A 20,367-nucleotide genomic window follows, 5' to 3' on the forward strand; every position below is an offset into this window, starting at 1 on the left:
TGAAATTATGCCAGGACATGAGGGGTAAGCCGAGAACTGCGGTGAGTCTCCTCAGTCTATGTGGACATGAAGCAGTCATTTTTTCTCACGTGTGCTGAAACTTCTGCTTTGTACAGAAAATAAGTGATTCTTGACTTAACTTGCTCTCAATGATAAGTCCTATCCTGTAAACACTGAAGAAAAGTGAGAGGCCACTTGTGGTTGTGTTTTTTACCACCTTTCTCCACTTTCAGGACAAATCATTTAAGAAGCTTTAAGGAGCCACCAGAAGTGGCAAAAGGGATGGGAAGACTATGCGTAAAAAGCACAGAGACGCAGAGTCCAGGCAGGGCAGATAGGAGAGGAATCAAGAAAAGGATGCTAGCAGACTGAAAGTGTAGAAGGATGGTCAAAAGTAAGTATGCTTGAGTACAGTCACAGCATAAGGAAAGCCAAGATGCCTGCAACATCCTGCCACTCACCTAAAACTGTGAGACCGGTGACCCCAATGTTTCTGCCCCCTCTATCTGGAAGGTTGTTGACCAAACACTGGTAGGTGCCTGTATCTGACAGCTGAGTGTTATTAATGAAGATAGAGACGTTGGTGGCCGGCATAGTGCCTGTAAATCCTACCCTACCATGGAACCGGGGGGCACCATCGAACATCTGTCCACCCTGGTACAGAATGACCTGGAAAAGAAAGTAAAATAAATAAACTGGCCACTACATTCCCTTCTAGACACATAACACATAGCAGTAACTATCTGGTAGATCGTAGACTGCATCAAACATTGAAAAACTTTCTTATCTTAAACTTGTTCCCAACCCTTTACTACAGCATCAGTGCACAGGCGTATATGGGGATTCTAAATTCTCAGATACCAAATTAAAATAACACTGTTTCCTTGTCTAACTCATCAGAATATAGAAAATGTCTTTAGTGCAATCTTACTATCAGCCCATAAATATTTTTATTCAAATAATTCCAAAATAAAAAGTTTAAAAAATTAGCACTGCCATTCTCATGCTTACCAGGTCACAAGATGACAGATCATGGCTACAACCTGAACATAACTAGTCATGAGAGAGAAGAAGCGTGGCAGATCCCTGATTGCTATTCTTACGTCCGTTTCTATTATCAAAATTAACTATTCAGGGGAGAGGACTCAGAACGCTGCTGCCAAAAGCCTTGTGGGCTGAGAATGAGAAACTTGCTTCTATTTCAGTTCTATCTGTAAATATTTGGGCAACTACACTCAAGTCTTTCTTTGCCTCCTAAAATGATAAGGTTGAACAAAATGATCTCAGAGGCTCAGTCTAATTAATTATAAAAATTCCATGGTCTAAAGAAATGAAAGAAGCTTCTAAATATACATATTTGAATTCATATCAGAAAATTTAGCTTATCAAGTATTTTTAGGTAGTAATAACCTCACTGAAGCAGAAAAGCTTCGTAACAGTAATAAATTATCTTTGGGAATAAATGCATAACTGTGGTTACAATTCATTAATTTTCTGAGCATTATTTTCTACAACAGTTAATACCAATTATGGGTCTTTTACCTGTAATTGACAGTTTACTAGGTAGTAGCTTCTATTTTTGTGTACCTTAATTTATTTGAGACTCTTTGAGGCTGGCTAGTATGCCTGGCTGTGTTTATTTTAAAAACACTTGTGAAATTAGACAAATAAACCAAGTACTACTATCTAATGTTACTTCCTTAATATTATCACTGTCTCTAAAACATACTCTCATCCATCTGTGTTACTGACAGTCCCTTCCTGTCAAAGCATATGTTACTTTTTCTATCTTGCTTTTTCCTATCAGCAACACCTTTTGGTAAAATTCCAGGTTCCTACGTAAAATTTTCAGAAGGATTCCCCTGACGTATGTTAAAACAAGAAAGTCTCTTAAAAAGAGGATAATCTCTTCTGATGGTTGACTAATAACACAGGAGTAGGATTTAAAACAGCATAGGCACACGGAACGTGCCATCTTATCCTACCTAGAAATCAAATATATACTCAGGATGCTTTCCTACCCACCTCTTCTGAAAAAATTAATATTTGAGAGGCAGCATGAAGTGGAAAAGAACTACCTGCTCAGGTTGATTAGCATTGGAGAGAGGAATGACCATCCAAATGACATTGAGGTTAATGAGGGCAGCGCTGGTAGTAAAAGTACAGGGCAGGACTGCCGTCTGGCCCCGGGCCACTTGGATACTCCCAGGGCTCTCAGAGACTTCCAGGGAAGCTGCAACACCTGCAAAGCAGAGAACAGGGAGGTTATGTGCTCACCCTTTCCTGACAGACCAAACCTCTTCAGAAAATGCTTGTGTGTTTTACATTAACAGTAATGTAAACAGACTGACATAATAATCTTACTAAACAACTTCTAACCAGTCATTGACTTGAAATAACAAAAACAGTTACCTTTATCTCTTAGAAACCACAAATGAAAAACATTAGCAGGTGCTTACTTTATTTTGTAAGACAATATCAGATATTTGGCCAGATTCAAATACATGGGAGAAGTTAACTGATAGGGTTTGAACAAAACTTGCAATGGACAGGGAGCCTGGGTGGCTCAGTTGGTTAAGCGGCCGACTTTGGCTCAGGTCATGATCTCAAGGTTTGTGAGTTCAAGCCCCATATTGGGCTCTGTGCTGACAGCTCAGAGCCTGGAGCCTGCTTTGGATTCTGTGTCTCCCTCTCTTCCTGACCTTCCCATGCTCATGCTCTATCTCTGTCTCTCAATAATAAACAAACATTAAAAAAAAAAAAAAAACTTGAAATGGTGAGGACGGATGAGAAATAAAATGATTTTTTTAAAAGGCATCAATAATAGCACACTTAAAATTAAATGCTTACATATTAATCTAACAAAATATGTGCAAGATCTAAACACTAATAACTGGGGGCGCCTGGGTGGCTCAGTCGGTTGAGTGGCCGACCTCCGCTCAGGTCATGATCTTGTGGTCCGTGAGTTCGAGCCCCGCAGAGGGTCTGTGCTGACAGCTCAGAGCCTGGAGGCTGTTTCAGATTCTGTGTCTCCCTCTCTCTGACCCTCCCCCGTTCATGCTCTGTCTCTCCCTGTCTCAAAAATAAATAAATGTTAAAAAAATTTTTTTTAAATAAACACTAATAACTGTAAGACGCTAATGAAGGAAATCAAATAAGCACAAAAATGGACAGATATGCAATGTTCATGGATTAGAAGATTCCATTCTCCCTAAACTGACCTATAGATTCAGAGCAATCCCAATTCAAATCCCTGTAGGCTTTTTGTAGCTACTGAAAAACTAATTCTAGCAGACATGGAAAGGCAAAAAACAAGAATAGCCAAAATAATACTGAAAAATAAGAACAAATGTGCAGAATTCACACTATCTGATTTCAAAACTTGCTATAGAGTTATAGTAATCAAGACACTGTCGTACTAGCATAAGGACAGAGCACCAGATAAATGGCACAGGATTTAGAGTTCTGAAATAAACATTTGTACATATATTTTTTAATATGAAATTTATTGTCAAATTGGTTTCCATACAACACTCAGGGCTCATCCCAACAGGTGCCCTCCTCAATGCCCATCACCCATCTCCCTTCCCTCCCACCCCTATCAACCCTCAGTTTATTCTCAGTTTTTAAGAATCTCTTATGGTTTGGCTCCCTCCCTAACTTTTTTTTTCCTTCCCCTCCCCCATGGTCTTCTGTTTATATTTATAGTAAAATGCTTTCAACAAAGGTATAAGACAATTAAATGGGGGAAAATAGTCTTTTCAATAAACAGTGTTGGAACAATTAGACATTAATATGCAAAAAATTAACTCAGACCCTTACCTCACAGGATACACAAAAATCAACTCAAAGTGTATCACAGACCTAAACATAACAGCTAAAACTATAAAACTTCTAGAAATAAACATAGAAGAAAATCTTTGTGACTGTGGGTTAGATAAGACCTCAAAGAGGTCTTAGATATGTCACGAGTACCATAAATCATAAAAGAAAACAAGTAAAAAGTTGGATTTTGTTAAAATTTTAAAAACTATTGTACTTCAAAACATTTAATTAGGAAAATAAAAAGCCAAGGTACAGACTGGGAAAAAAATATCTGTAATTCACCTATCTGATAAAGGACTCCAATATATAATATATATGGAACTATTACAACTCAATAATGAAAAGACAAACAACCTAATATTAAAATGCATAAAATACTTTAATAAACATTTATTTCAAAAAGTAATAAGCACATGGAAAGATGCTCAACATTATTACTCATTAGGAAACTGCATATTAAAACCACTGGAATGGCTATCATCAAGACAAAACCAAGAGCTTACAAGAATGTAGAGAAACTACAATCCTCATTCGTTGCTGGTGGGAATGTAACATAGAACAGTCACTTGGGAAAATAGTTTCAGTTTCTTAAAATGTTTACCATAAACTTACCATACAACCCAGCAATTCCACCCCAGTAATCTACCCAAGTGAAAACATATGTCACACAAAGACCATGTATGTTCATGGTAGCATTACTAATATCACATCGCCAAATATCTTATCAACTGATTGGTGGACCAAATGTGGTATATCCATACAATGAAATACTATTCACAAGTTACTGACACACCATGGATGAGCTTCTCAAACACATTTTGCTAAGTGGAAGAAGCCATATGCAAAACACTAATATACTGTATGATTCTATTTACATGAAATGTCCAGAAAAGGCAAATCTATAAGGACAAGAAGCAAATCAGTTGTTGCATGGGGCTAGAGAGGAGGGATGAGGGATTGATGCAAATAGGTTATATGCAACTTTCTAGAGTGATGGAAAACTTCCAAAACTGGATTGTTATGATGGTTGTACAACTCTATAAATTTCCAAAAAATAAATGAATTTTATATTTCAAATGTGTGAATTTTGTGGAACATATACTCTATCTCAATAACTGTTAAAATTAAAAGAAGAAAATAGTGATCTATCAGAATCAAATCCTGGGAAGTGAAAATCAACTTTTATCTCTTCTAAAAAGAATGCCTGTCCCCCTGGGACTATAGAACAGTACAGGGCTAACAGGAGATTAAAACAGGCCAGGGAGATCCAAGAGAGAAGCTATTCTAATCACAAAAAATACATTAAGACCATGGCAGTATCTCAAACTGTTTTACTTTGAAGTGATATTATCTCAATTCTCCAAAAAAAGGAACACAATAACATATCGCTATGATTACAAATCATTTAAAAAAAAATAAATCTACATAACACCTTCCTTCTATAGAACTTCATGTTCTTCACATAGAGTCTGATGATGTTCTCAGGAGTTAAATTTTCAGGATAAAATGTTTCAAAAAATAAGCCATCTGTGATAGGATACAAAGCAGTTTATAACATCAGGAAAAGCCTCTAAGTAAAATATTAGGGAAAGTCTCTCAGTTTTAAAAAGGAAAACTGAAAGAAACTCAAGTGTTAAGTGTCAAGGCCAACAAGGAAGGTTGATCATGGAATAGCAATGAACAGGGGAATAAGCTACCTTCTAAGGTAGAAGCGGGTTAGGGCAATATAGTTGTTACATGGTTTTAGAGTAAGTGTAGAAGCCAAACTAGCAACAAAACCTTCATCCTTTCCTTCCCCAGGTAATCCTCCAAGAAGTGAAGGGAATGTGTCCCCTTTAAACAATACAGGATAATGTGTACCTTCCACTTTCAATTCATGAATTCCAAGGTGAACTCACACAATCTTTCATACACATTTTAAAAAGAAAAAAAATGGCCAACATAAACTAAGAATGAAAGAGAAAGGTGTTGACGGAGGAAACTACCAAAATAGGTTAGGAGCTGAGTAAAGGAAGAGTAAATCCATAGGACAGGATGGGAGCTGAGGGGACGGGAGCAGGTCCACTAGCAGAGACAAGCCGCTGGGTTGGTAGAAGTTATGGAAGACTGACTTCATCTACTTCCCATTTTACAGAAGATTAACTCTGAAGTCTCAAGTACAGACACGGCTATAGAAGAAATAAGAGATAAGAGAGAAGAAAAGTATGAGTTTGAAGGTACAGAGATCTAGTTTGAAATCTGGCAATTTCATCTGCTTAGCTGTGTGGCCCCATGTAAATCACTTCGTCTCTGATTCAGTTGCTTCCTCTGAAAAATAGGGCTAAATGTTACCATCACATCCTCATCAAAAGGGTATGACAATAAGGGCAGTAACAGAGGCTGACAGCTGATGATGACAACCATGACTACTACTACTGCTATTAACATATACTACATACAACACAGACCATAAGCCAAGCCCACATTTAGCACTATTTACAAACACATGTGCATGTGCACACACATGCACACTCATTTAATCTACACCTCAATCCTTTACTTAGTAACCTCCTACTCATCCTTCCTATTAGCTCATGTGTTACTTTTCACAAAAGAGCCTTTCCTGACCCCCCAGTCGAGGTCAGGGTGTCATAGAGCAATGTTCCTTTCATTCTGAACACTATCCAAACTTGTGATCACACTTTCATTAGTATTCATACTTATTACTTAAAATATCTTCACCAGTATACTGGAGGTCCACTGAGAACTCCATTACTTTAAGCACATAATTAAGAACTCAATAAATACATGTTACTGAATGGATCTAATTTAATTCCTTCAGTTTCCACGCAAGAGACCACAGTAGGGTCCAAAGAGACAGACTTGCCAAAGGTCTTAAGACTAGGACCTGTGTCTTCTGACTTCCCACAGTATGATGTCTGCTATACCAAACTCTCCCACAGATCACATCTCAGAAAACAAATGATAATGTTATCGCTTGTATTAAGATGAGACTGAAGAGATACTTCCTTACCAATAAAACTGATAACTGAGTGACAGAAACTCAATTTATTTGTAATTATATCTCTTCTACTCTCAGTGTCTTACAGATAGGAACATTTAACATAAAAAGGCGGTTATGCTCTCTAGCTACCAGAATTCTCTACGGAACAGAAAGTCATCCAAGACCATAAAACATCATATATTAAGACACCAGATACCAGAGCAAATTTTAAGATAAACTATCCTGAAGGACTTACACAAAGAAAATGGCTGAGAACAGGCTACCTAACTTTTACAACTACACAAAGAATAAACGGGTCAGAAGTGAACACCTGTAAAGACACTCTGAGAGACTTCCTTGTTAGAGCTTGGTGCACTTCAGTCCCATCCCATGCCCACTCAACAACAGGGCCTAAATTCCTGGAATGTGTCAGGGCCAAGGACATCTGAGAGTTTCCAATGGATCAGAGGTGAACACACAAAGAGCTGGTGCAGGGTGATCTTGGATTCCGTCCTAGCGGGCTGAGGAGACTTCACCACAATGAAGCTGGGGGTAGACCTCTGACTTCCTAAAGGGCGGATCACCAGCATTCTAGAAACTACACATAGATTTCTGTATATAAATTGACTTCTCTTGTTTTGCTTTATTTCTAAACTCAGAGTGATCAGAAAAAAAACTGTGTAACCTGCTTATGTTTTCATGTAGGAAAAGAAGAATTGGATCTTGAATAAATATAAAGAGATTGGGATGATAAAGTTGCTTTGGAATGGTCTCAGAATTCCTACTTAACATACGGACTAAACTGAGTACAATCTAAAATTTCTTAGAAAGAGTAAAAATAAGAAGGAGGGAAATGGGTATTTTTTCACATTTTAAATGATTAATTTTTTTCTATCTTATTAAAAAAACAACTAAAAACCCCATTTCCTTTTAGAGTGTATTTCCATGTTTGAAATTCTAGGCAGGAATTTAAACTTTAATGCTAACTATTAGATTAAAAATTCATTTAAAACACCTTACAATTTGCAATATTTACATGAGAAATGTATAATTTAAGAGCTGTTTTGGCAGCATTTTGCAGGCTTGAATCTTTTCTTAGTACTTTCACCCAAGAAAAATTAAGTCAACTCATGAATTCTGAATGACTCTAAGCAATTAAATAAGAAAGACATAAAGCACATGGCCCCGTTTCCTCTGAGGAGTTGAAATCATAAATAACAGTTGTCTATACTCTTTCTTTAGGCCCCTCTCAAAATTTAAAACCGAGAGAAATGCACATTTCTCTCAGACCAAGAATTACACATTAGAGGAAAAGAAACTGGCAGCAAAAAATCCTTAGAAGTCTTAAGAGGGATCATCCACACCACATAGCAGCCAAGGGATAGACAAAGGATATTTCACAGTGATCTGCAGACTCCAAGAACATGAAACGTCACCTGCAACACCCATCAGAGCCAGAACACCTGAAGTTCAGGAGGAGGACTGGCCAGAGCAATCCTACTGAGATTTCAAAACAGAGTATTCACTGATATCTGGGGAGCATGTACGCATGTTTCAGGATCAGCCCAAAGGCCAGAACACTCCCCCCTGGGAATAAAGCATCAAAAGGATCAACAAAGCATCAACAAAGGTCAACAAAGCATCAAAAGGATCAGATGGTATTTGGGAGGACTGTGTTGTCCAGTCACCCAAAATATTAATATCAGCAGTCACAAAGTGCTAATTGTGACTTATATGATTCCCCTACAATTCATAAGTGCTGTTTCTTACATTTAAAAAAACGTAATATAAAATTCATTTAACCTATGCAAATTCAGTTCTGTCGTTCCATGAGACTGAAGTAAATTTCAAAAAAAAATAAAAATTCCATATTCTATGTTTTCTGAAGAAAACGTTGGAATAGCATAAGTCCCTAATATTGTAGTGGTTTTTAAAACAAATCACTTTCTCCTCATACTGTACCCAAATTTTCATTAATCTACCATTATAATTATTATTATATGATTTTTAAACTGTCATCTGAACTAAAAAAAAAATAATGTTTATATTAGTTGACATTAAATTATATTTTGGCCATCAACACAGTACTAAACTAAATGAAGAATAAATATCTGGTTAATTTGATCAATGTAGATGGCTTCATTATGCACTGGTCATCTATATTAATAAATCTATAGGATCACTGGCAAATCTCTACTTCATTTGATGCCATATCAAACAATATACTTTACTGTTGGTACACAAAGGCAAGCTACTATAAACTCACATATCCTTATCTTCTGGCTAAAGCACTGAATACTCCTACAGAGTCCATGACTCATAGTATTACCGTATTATAGTTCTATGGTTTTACGGTTCCCTTCAGGTACTATTACAGTGCCTTGTCATTACTGTCTCCTTTTCAACCACAAACATTCCTTGGGGACCATACTAAGGGCAAATAGCATGCCAGGAGATCTGGGTATTGAAATGATTTCCTCAGAGCAGACCCAGAGATGAGACAGAGGGAGCCCAAAACCCTGTACTGAACCAATGCTCATGGTCTACACTATCACTCTTCAAATAATCAAAAAGTATATACATCTGCATATTTGGCCCTTTCATGCCATGCCGTATCTATTAGGTGAGTGACATTTCCTCAACAAGAGCTCCTAACGCTTGATCAGAATCCTCTACAGCAAGTCTCCCACTATTATTGCCCTCTCCTGATTTTATATATGGCTTTGGGAATAGGTATCCTATGCCACTAGCAATTCTCTTTACAGGGATGACCACAGCCCAGCAAGGTGACAGACCATTTACATACATATTTTGTTTGGCCTATATTATATGACTCCAAGTTTTTAAATACTTTGAATCACTTACAATTAAATAACACAAAACTCTACATTACCAACTTACCTTGAAAAACTGTAAAAGTCAGTAACATTGGGCCTGCAATTTCACACAACAATTGATCACTGCTGCCTGTTAGACAAAGCATGAGCTCTCCACACTGTCACAATCCCCATCACCCTTATTACTCTACAATATGACCCACTTTACTCAGTCAGGATACCTGCCCGACTCTTGTGGGCATTTGTGTCTGCAATCCTTTCTGTAAAACTAAGTGAGTAATGTGATTATAACTAACTGTTTACGGAAGCAAGCCATAAAAGCAGAACCAGGTTTTGCAATGTTATGATGGGACATGATGCTATGACAGCTACCATAGCCACAATTCCCTTCAGGGAAAGCAGAATGAGACAATTCCTTACACACAGGTTACCATGGTTTGTGACACAGGATCTCATTCACATCCTGACGACAAGTGATTGTACCAGGAATGGGCACCTGACCAAAACAGTCACCTATAGACTGGACAGTTGTTTGTGAGGTAACTGTCATGAGATCCTGTCCAAAGATACTGCCAAACACAATGGTGCCTGGCGAATCAAGGAGGACCTTCCTTCCTGGTGGAGAGCTTGAAAAAGCAGCAGTATGTGAAGAGAGAAGAGCTAGGTCACTGAAGTAGGAATAAAAGGGACATTAAATAATGATGAAGGCATCAATTCATCAAGGACATAATAGTCCTGTGTATGTACCTAACAACAGGGCTTCAGAGTACATGAAGCAAAAACCGACAGAACTGAAAGGAGAAAAATAATACCAATCATAGTTGAGAGATTGGAACACTCTTCTGTCATTAACAATAACATAGAAGAAATTCATAGAATAGATAAAAATCAGTAAAATACAGAAGACCTAAACAATACTACCAATGAATTTATCATAACTGAGTTTTTTAAGACACTCTACTCAACATCATAGAATACACATTATTTTCTAGCACACATGGAACATCCACCGAGACAGACAATAGTCTGAGCTACAAAATAAATTTTAACAAATTTTAAAGAATTAAAATCATACAAAGAATGTGAATAAAATTAGAATTCAATAAAAACTTAGAAAATAATCAAAGATTCATGAAAACCTACTTCTAATACTTCACTTCAAAGGTGAAATTACAAGGAAAATAAGAAAATATTTTCAATTGCATGAAAATGAACATAGAACATTTCAAAATTTATGAGGAACAAAGACCACTTAGAGAAAAATTAATAGCATCTAAATGCTCATATAAAAAGAAGGCTTATAATCAATAACTTAAGCATTCACCTTAAGAAAGTAAAAAGCACGGGGCGCCTGGGTGGCTCAGTCGGTTAAGCGGCCAACTTCAGCTCAGGTCATGATCTCGCGGTCCGTGAGTTCGAGCCCCGCATCAGGCTCTGTGCTGACAGCTCAGAGCCTGGAGCCTGTTTCAGATTCTGTGTCTCCCTCTCTCTGACCCTCCCCCATTCATGCTCTGTCTCTGTCTCAAAAATAAATAAATGTTAAAAAAAAAATTAAAAAAAAAAAAAAGAAAGTAAAAAGCAAATTAAACTAAACCAAAAGCAAGTTAAAAGAAGAAAAGAACAAAGAGCAGAATTCAATGAAAATGATAATAGAGTAAATCAATGAAATCAAAAGGTAGTTCTCTGAGAAGGTCAATAAAATTAATAAATCTCCAACCAAACTGCTCAAGAATGAGAAAGAGAAGAAACAGCTATGAAAGAGGGGACATAGCCACAGATTCTAGAGACAGTAGAAGAATCATAAAGGGATATTTTAAATAACTTAATACTAACATGTTTGGTAACACAGATGAAATTAACAAATTTCTGAAAGGGACAAAGTACCAAAGCTCACGCTAACAGACAGAGACAGCATGAAGAGCCCTTTGACCATTAAAGAAAATTAATTTCATTTGCATTTCAAAATCCTCCCACCAAGATATCACCAGACCCAAATAGCTTCATTGGTGAACTCTGCCAAACATTTAATGAAAAAATAATGCCAATTCTATCTATAAACTCTTCAGAAAAAAAAATTCAGTTTATGAAGCTGGCTAACATTAATTACGCTGATACCAAAATCCAACAAAGACAATACATGCAGAGAAAATTACAGACTAACATCCCTTCTAAACATAGACATAAAAGTCCTTAAAATATTAGCAAATTGAATCCAGCAACATACAGAAAGAATAATTAATCATGACAAAAGTGATGTTTACCCCAGGAACACAAAGTTCACGCAATATTTGAAATCAATATAACTTACCATGTCAATATACTAAAAAAGAAAACTATATAATTTTTTGATAGGTACAGAAAAAGGTGACAAAAGTCAATGTCTATGCATTATAAAATATTCATTATAAAAACTCTCTTCAAATAAGGAATAAAAGGAACTTCCACAAACTGGTAAAAAGTATCTACAAAAAAAAAAAAACCAAACCAAAACAAAACAGCTAACATCATATTAATGATTTAAAAAAAAACAACTTTTATAAATGGCTAAAGTTGTTTTCTTCTTAAGATCAGAAACAAGATAAGAATGTCTGATCTTGCCAGGTCTGTTCAACACAGAGGTCCTAGCCATTGCACTAAGGCAAGGATAAGGAGAAAAAGGCATATAGATTGGAAAGAAACAATATAAAATTGTATTTATGTGTAGATAACAATCATCTACATTAAAAATTCTAATAAATCTACAAAAAAGCAACAAATTTTAATTAATTAGTTTAACAAGGTTGCAAAAACCAAGGTTGATATACAAATACCAACTACATTTTTAGACAGTAGCAATGAAATTTTGGAAATTAAAATTGCAAAAATAATACCACTTGTAATAGCATCAAAAAGATAATACCCTTGCGGATAACTTTAATGAAATATCTGTAAGATCTATACAATGAAAATAACAAAGCTTTGCTGAGAGAAATTAAAGGACCTAAATAAATGAAGAGATAAACCACGGCCATTAATCAAACCTTATACTGCTGTCAAGTCTCCCTGTAGTCATCTACTAATGTAATAAAATTCTAATCAATATTCCAGTAAGCTATTCTGTAGAAAGTGTCAAACTGTTTCTAAAATATACATGTAAAAGCAAAGATCAAAATAGCCAAATTTTGAAAAGGAAAAAAAAGTTTGAGGACTTGCTGTACCTGATTTTAAAACATTCAATAAAGCTAAGGTGATCAAGATAGTGTTGGGTTGTCATAAGGACAGACTGATAAAGAGTCCAGAAATAGAACCACATGTATGTGGCCATTTTATTTCCAAGAAAGATGTCAAGTGGGAAAGAATACGCTTTTCAAAATATAGGGCTAGAAAATTGGACTTCCAGATACAAAAATATTAGATTTACCTTTACCTTACACCTTTATAGGGTTAACCCGAAATGGATTGAAGAGTTAAATATAAGAGTAAAAACATAAAATTTCTGGAAGGAAACATGAAAGAAAGTCTTAATGACTCTGAATTAGGAAAATACTTCTTTGGATACAAAATGCATGAATTATTAACCTATCAAACTCAACACCCAAAAAACAAATAATCCAGTGAAGAAATGGGCAAAAGACATGAATAGACACTTCTCCAAAGAAGACATCCAGATGGCCAACTGACACATGAGAAAATGGTCAACATCACTCATCATCAAGGAAATACAAATCAAAACCACAATGAGATACCACCTGTCAGAATGGCTAACATTAACAACTCAGGCAACAACAGATGTTGGTAAAGATGTGGATAAAGAGGATCTCTTTTGCATTGTTGGTGGCAATGCAAGCTGGTACAGCCACTCTGGAAAACAGTATGGAGGTTCCTCAAAAAACTAAAAATAGAACTACCCTACGACCCAGCAATTGCATTACTAGGCATTTATCCAAGGGACACAGATGTGCTGTTTCGAATGGATACATGCACCCCCATGTTTATAGCAGCACTAACAACAATAGCCAAAGTACGGAAAGAGCCCAAATGTCCATCGATGGATGAATGGATAAAGAAGATGTGGTATACGCGTGCACACACACACACACACACACACACACAATGGAGTATTACTCAGCAATCAAAAAGAATGAAATCTTGCCATTTGCAACTACATGGAAGAACTGGAGGGTATTATGCTAAGTGAAATTAGTCAGAGAAAGACTAACATACGACTCCACTCATATGAGGACTTTAAGAGACAAAACAGATGAACATAATGGAAGAGAAACAAAAATAAAAACAGGGAGGGGGACAAAACATAAGAGACTCTTAAATATGGAGAACAAACAGAGGGTTACTGGAGGGGTTGTGGGAGGGGGGATGGGCTAAATGGGTAAGGGGTACTAAGGAATCTATCCTGAAATCATTGTTGCATTATATACTAATTTGGATGTAAATTTAAAAAATAAAAAATAAAACAAGTTAATAAAAATAATAATAAATTAGACTTTCAAAATTAATAATTTCTTGTTTTCAAAAAACATTATTAAAAAATAAAAATACCAGCCATATTTTGGTAGAAATTACTTTCAAAACACATCAAAGACTTGTATTTATAATACAGAAACAGATCTTACCATTCAATAAGAGCCCAATTTTTTAAATGCACCAGAGAAAACATACAAATGGGTAATAACATGAAACGAATTTCAACTTCATTAGTCAACAGGGAAATTAAAATCACAAGGCGGTATCTACAATGAGTTAAACTGACTGACAATACCAAGCGTGGACAAGAATGCAGAGTAACTCGAACTTTCATACCTTTCTGGAGGACTGCAAAGTGGTACATATATTTGGGGATATTTTCACAGTTTCTAACAAAGTTAAATATGCACTTAACCATACTATCCAACAATTCCAGTCCTAAGTATTCATCTAAGAAATGCAAAAACACCGAACCACCTATATGCAAAATTTTCACAGCATCTTTATCCACAAGGCAAAAAACTGGAAACTTAAATGTCCATCAACTTACAGATGGATAAAAACTTGTGAGAAACAAGAGAACACGCTACTGATGCATGCAATATAAATATCAGAGCCATTATGCTAAGTAAAAGAACCCAGAAGCAAAAGACTATATATAATATGTACCCATTTTTTTAAAAATTCTGTATAATGGAAAAGATAAAAGTATAGGAGCAGAACACACCAGTGGTTGCCTGGGGCTAGAGCTAAGGTGGAGAGGGGAAAGGGCATGGAGAATGACCGCACGGGGCATGAATGGACACTTTGAGGGTGACAGAAATTTTCTACATCACAATTGTGCTGGCTGTTAGAAGACTGCAAACACTGGTCAAAACTCAACAAACTGTGCACCTAAAAGGGGGGGATTTTGTTGTATGTAAATTGTACCCCAATCAATCTTCTTTAATTAAAAAAAAAGAGGATTGTTGGGGAGCTCTCAGAACCACCGAAATGGCTAAAGAAACAAGCTCAAGGATTAAACTTCTAGGAAAATATCCAAAACTGTGCTGTACAACTGGCTTGAGAGAACACTGCTACAGCTGTCCCTGTCACCAACCCTAAATGCCAGGACCCTACTGCAATGACTAATGGTATCAGTTCTTTGTCTGGCACTCCACCCAACAACACTATGGACCACCAAAGCCATCCTCTTCTGCAGTTATCCATGCTCAGCACAGAGGTCGTTTCTCACTCTGCTCTCTTCCAAATCGTGGTCTCATCCATGTGCATCTGACTGGAGAGCCAAAGGCCAAGCTACACAAGAAGCTGGAAATTTGAGTTCACACGTCTAACAGTGAGAAGTGGACTCATAATGTGGGAATTTCTCCAAATACAGAAATACTATTCAAAATAGGATGGCCAGACATTAACAGGACAAATGTTGACTACAGCAAGCAGCAAGTGGAAACATTAAAAGCTGTTTCATTCCTTCTTCTCCCCTTCCCCTTCTAAGCCTGTCTTTGTCAAGTCCTCTCTAGTTCCTAACTTCACAGCCTTGTGCAAGGTGGAAAGCTGAAACTACTGAAGACAATAGGCTTCCTGTCTCTGTAGTGAAAGCCTGTGCTCACTGAGGAAACTATCCTGAGGGAGAGGAGCTGGGAGGGCCCCGCTTTGAGCTTGCGAAAGGAGAAGAAGGGCTCCTGGGAAGGGCATGGAAGCTGGCCAAGTTCCTGCAGAAGAGGGGACCCCTGCTCTACTTTCCTCAGAGGCCAAGGGAAATAGTAGTGCTTCAAAGGGGATGGCTGCTCTGGACACTGGGGCCCTGTCATTCCAAGACTCCTTCTGCTCCATGAGGCAGGGAAGCTGCAGAGCAAGACTTCAAAGGACCCTGCAGGTTCAAACGTGGGGAATGCGGTAGTTACTCCATGGAAGACCAGAGGGGTCCCCCAGTGTTTGGGTTCTGTAAGAGATCTACCTGTGGGGAGCCCCAGTAGTAACTGATATTAAATTTGCTGCTACAGGGGTAAAAAGAGACTCTCAGATTTGTATTCAACTCGATTTAAAGAAAACAGATGAACAGACATACTTTGTAAACTTTTGTGGGTCCTAGGAATGAGAAGTGTAATTTTAAAATGAATATTAATGCCCCAAAGGTTATATGAAGGACTTAAAAAAAATCTCTGGGCTTTTGAATTCCAGAAATCCCTGTTTAGAGACAGGGCAAGGCATGGGGACAGAAAACGGACAGTCTATGAGCTATTTTTTCAGTGTTTCAGGATTGCCTTTTATTACAGGAATAACCTTCTGGCCAAATTTGAACTTGCCAGTGACTAGCTGCTTTCAGAAGGAAAAAAAATCAAAATTCCTTGCTGTTTAGTTTTCTAAAGAACTTCTGAACATCTAGGTTTTATACCTGGACAATGACTAGGGTAGGAAGAATGTACTTTTCTTCCCGGGCTTAGTTTTGCTTTGTTTTCTAAAGAAATTACAGCGTAATTTAGTTTATATTTTGGTAGGCCTTTCTCACATCATGACACTGTAGCTGAGTGCCAGTATCTGTCTGGTTAGCAGACTGAAGATTTATATTGGGAAATACTAACTAGAGTTTCCAGATGGCAAAAGGCCAAATAAATGGCCTTTACTGTTAAATACAGCCATGTACTCTCAACTTCACCACCTGGTTGAACACAGCCCCACTCGGCTCTAATGAGCAAGCGCCAGTTGTTTAATGAAGCATTCATGTGATAAAAGAGGCTAAATCAACAAGTAGAGTTATTTATGAATAAATAAAGCCATCTGAAACCACCAGGAAGGATGTTATATTCCGAAACTAATTAAATTCTTTTTTTTTAAAATGGCTCCACTGAAATATGTTATTCTCATTCGCCAGTAATACTGCCTCCTTCCAAACTAAACACCATTTTTTTTAAATTTTCTTGATCTAGTGGATTTGTTTGTGTTAGTACCAGTTTAACTTTTAACAGTTTAAAGCACTGAAATATGTAAATAGGATCAAAAGAATGAAAAGACAACTTCCTGAATGGGAGAAAATATTTGTAAATCATGTAATTGATAAGGGGCTAATATCCAAAATACATAATGAACTCATACTACTCACCAGCAAAAGCACAAACAATCCAATTAAAAAATGGGCATAAGATCTGAATAGACATTTTTCCAAAGAAGACATACAGAAGACCAATAGGTACCTGAAAAGATACTCAACATCACTCATACCAGGAAATGCAAATCAAAACTACAATGAGGTATCACTTCACATCTGTTAGAATGACTATCATCAAAAAGGCAAATAATAAGTGTTGGCAAAGATGCGGGGCGGGGAGGAAACCCTTGTGCACTGCTAGTGGGAATGTAAACTGCTTCAGCCACTATGGAAACCAGTAAGAACGTTCCTCAAAAAATTAGAAATGATCCAGCAATTTCATTTCTGGGTATCTACCCAAAGAAAATGAAAACACTAATTTGAAAAGATACATATACCACTCCCGCCACGTTCACAGCAGCATTATTTGTAAGAGCCAAGACATGAAAACAATCTAAATGTCCATAGATGGATGAATGAATGGATAAAGAAAAAGCGGTGTGGTGTGTGTGTGTGTGTGTGTGTGTGTGTGTGTGTGTGTGTGTGTGTAATATTATTTGGCCATAAAAAATGAAATCTTGCCCTTTGGACAACATGGATGGACCCTGAGAGCATTATGCTAAGTGAAATAAGTCAGAGAGAAAAAGATAAATACCATATGAGCTCAGCTATGGAATATAAAAACAAACAAATTGAGCCCATGGGTATAAAGAACAGCCTGGTGGTTTCCTGAGGCAGTAGGGGTAAGAGGGGAGTACGTAGGCAAAATGGGTGAAGGGAGGGCAGAAGGTTCAAATTTCCAGTTACAAAATGAATGTCATGTGGATGTCATGTACAGCATGGAGACTACAGTTAATGATATTGGACTGTATATTGGAAACCAGGAGAGTGAATCTGGAAAGTTCTCATCATCTGAAAAAAAATTTTATAACTATATGTGGTGAGAGATGTTCACTGGATTTACCATGGTGATCATTTCACAATATACAAATATCCAACCATTACCTTGTACACCTGAAACTAACATAATGTGATGTCAACTACATGTCAATTTAAAAAACTGTGGAAATAGGGAGTTTATTATCTATCCTGTTAGAAGCTCGTACTAATCTGAGAATGCAGAGAGAGGTAATACGGCCTCATAATTATTCACTGACACAATGCATCTGAGTACTTTTCATGACCTTCCTTGCAGGCTCTGCTTACTCTGGCCTCTGCCTCTCTCTCCAGTCAGTCTTAACAGTACTTCCTCTCACAGTGGACTTTGCTCAGATCCAGGAATACACTAGGCTCTCCTGGATTGGTATGGTCTATTTCCCTAGCTTGAAACAGTCTCGTCTGTTTGTCTGTCTGTCTCTCTCCCTGCCCCCACCCTCCCTCCCTCTCTCTCTCTCTCTCTCTCTCTCACACACACACACACACACACACACACACACACACACACCCCTTTCTAATTCCTACCTATCCATCAGATTTCAAAATTTCTCTCATCCAGAACAGGTTACATTTCTCCTTTAAGTGCCTTCACAGCACCATATACTTCCTTTAAACTTCAAGAAGTCTTTCTCAGTACCAGATTCTAAGTAGAAGCTATATGCCCAGGTCCTAGTACACAATGACCATAATACAGTAAATGTCCAATATGTATTTGATAATAGTCATCAATAATTGATCAAAAATCAAGAATGTGCCAAATACACTTCTAAGCACTTTTATTTTTGCTAGGTAACAAACATGACTGGAAGGTGATATGATTATTAATCATATTTTATACATAAGGACACCAAGGCCCAGAGGTGTTAAAAAAAATTTTTCCCACATAAAGTTGAGATTCAAACCTGTGTCCAGCAGGACTCCATGGCAATCCTAACCTCTATACCATACATCCTCCTAATAATACTGGAAAGGGCACAGGATCTAGAATCCAGGGGCCACTACTTACTAGATGTGTAACCTTGGTCACATTACTTAAACTCTTGGATCCTTAGTATTTTTGCATTTTTATAAAAATTATAAAAACATTTACCACCCAAGATAACTATGAAGAAGCGTACATTAAAGTGCCTGGCAAAAATAAAAAAGTTTTTAATAAAGAGTAATTGAATCTGATCTCAGGGAAATAACCCAAAGTAGTAAAAAATAGGAAAGAGAGAAGAAAGAAAGCAGTTAGTATGTATTCACCTACATTCTTATAATTGTCCCAGTGGCATGAAACTTCTCAAGAAAATTATGGTCACATGCTTATTGTGACGTATACCTATGGTTCCGATTTTTTTTTTTAGTTACTAAGAGCTACATGGAGTTATTTAAGCACACGTTTAAGTTAAGAGAAAACTTCATTTGGTATGTGGGTTAGTACATACCTATATCCTCCACACCCCCACCGTGTAAAAGCCCAAAAGACTGAGCACTTTCCTATGACAAAGCTGGAGTAAAATTTTAAAATGAAATGTGAAGTAAAAATATAAAAGAAACATTAGAAAACAAATAACTGGTAGGAAATGAAAAGATAAATCTAAATGAAACCAAAGATAGTACAGGAAGAATTAAGCAAGAAAAGAATGGGAAAGATAATGGGGATAGAAAACCCTGTATTGTTGACAGCATCTGATCTGCCGATTAATGTTATTTCTAAGTAGATTAACCAAATCCCAACTGTTCTACATCAGGTCCTTTCTCTAAGCTTTTCCTCCCTCCTATCAGCAAATAAAGAATAAAAACAAATTTTAACCATGCAAATAAAACAGAAGGACAAAAACCCACCCCCTACAAACCAGAAATGTTTTGAGTGGACAATTCACCCAAATACGTCTGTTCTTTCCTTCTATTCTGTGCCCATACTAAAGTGATAAAGCGGAAAAGTGAAAAAAGAGGAGAATTCGCTCCTCTGTAAGATGGGATTTTTTTTAATTTTTTTTAACATTTATTTATTTTTGAGACAGAGAGAGACAGAGAGAGGGAGACACAGAATCCGAAACAGGCTCCAGGCTCTGAGCTGTCAGCACAGAGCCTGACGCGGGGTTCGAACTCACAGACCGCAAGATCATGACCTGAGCCGAAGTCGGCCGCTCAACCAACTGAGCCACCCAGGCACCCCTGTAAGATGTTTTAAATAGCGCCTCAAGCCAGCCCCCCTTCAGCATTGGCAGTGCCATACTGGAGGCCAGCACGTGAAG

At 37.2% G+C, this 20,367-nt stretch overlaps 1 protein-coding gene across 5 annotated transcripts in view; it reads right to left on the reverse strand.

Moving 5' to 3' along the window:
* The window catches only part of IGSF11 (immunoglobulin superfamily member 11), a 194,380-nt gene that overhangs the window by 23,309 nt on the left and 150,704 nt on the right, over positions 1-20,367 (reverse strand). For all 5 annotated transcript variants that reach the window (XM_053220894.1, XM_027060904.2, XM_053220895.1 and 2 more), the window contains 2 exons: positions 2,079-2,242; positions 462-669 (listed from right to left, as the gene is read on the reverse strand). In XM_053220894.1, the coding sequence (XP_053076869.1) occupies positions 462-669; positions 2,079-2,242 (372 nt within the window). Of the gene's footprint in view, positions 1-461; positions 670-2,078; positions 2,243-20,367 lie in introns of those variants that run through there.

Source organism: Acinonyx jubatus, chromosome C2, assembly GCF_027475565.1.
Source record: "Acinonyx jubatus isolate Ajub_Pintada_27869175 chromosome C2, VMU_Ajub_asm_v1.0, whole genome shotgun sequence".
Taxonomy (NCBI): Eukaryota; Metazoa; Chordata; class Mammalia; order Carnivora; family Felidae; genus Acinonyx; species Acinonyx jubatus.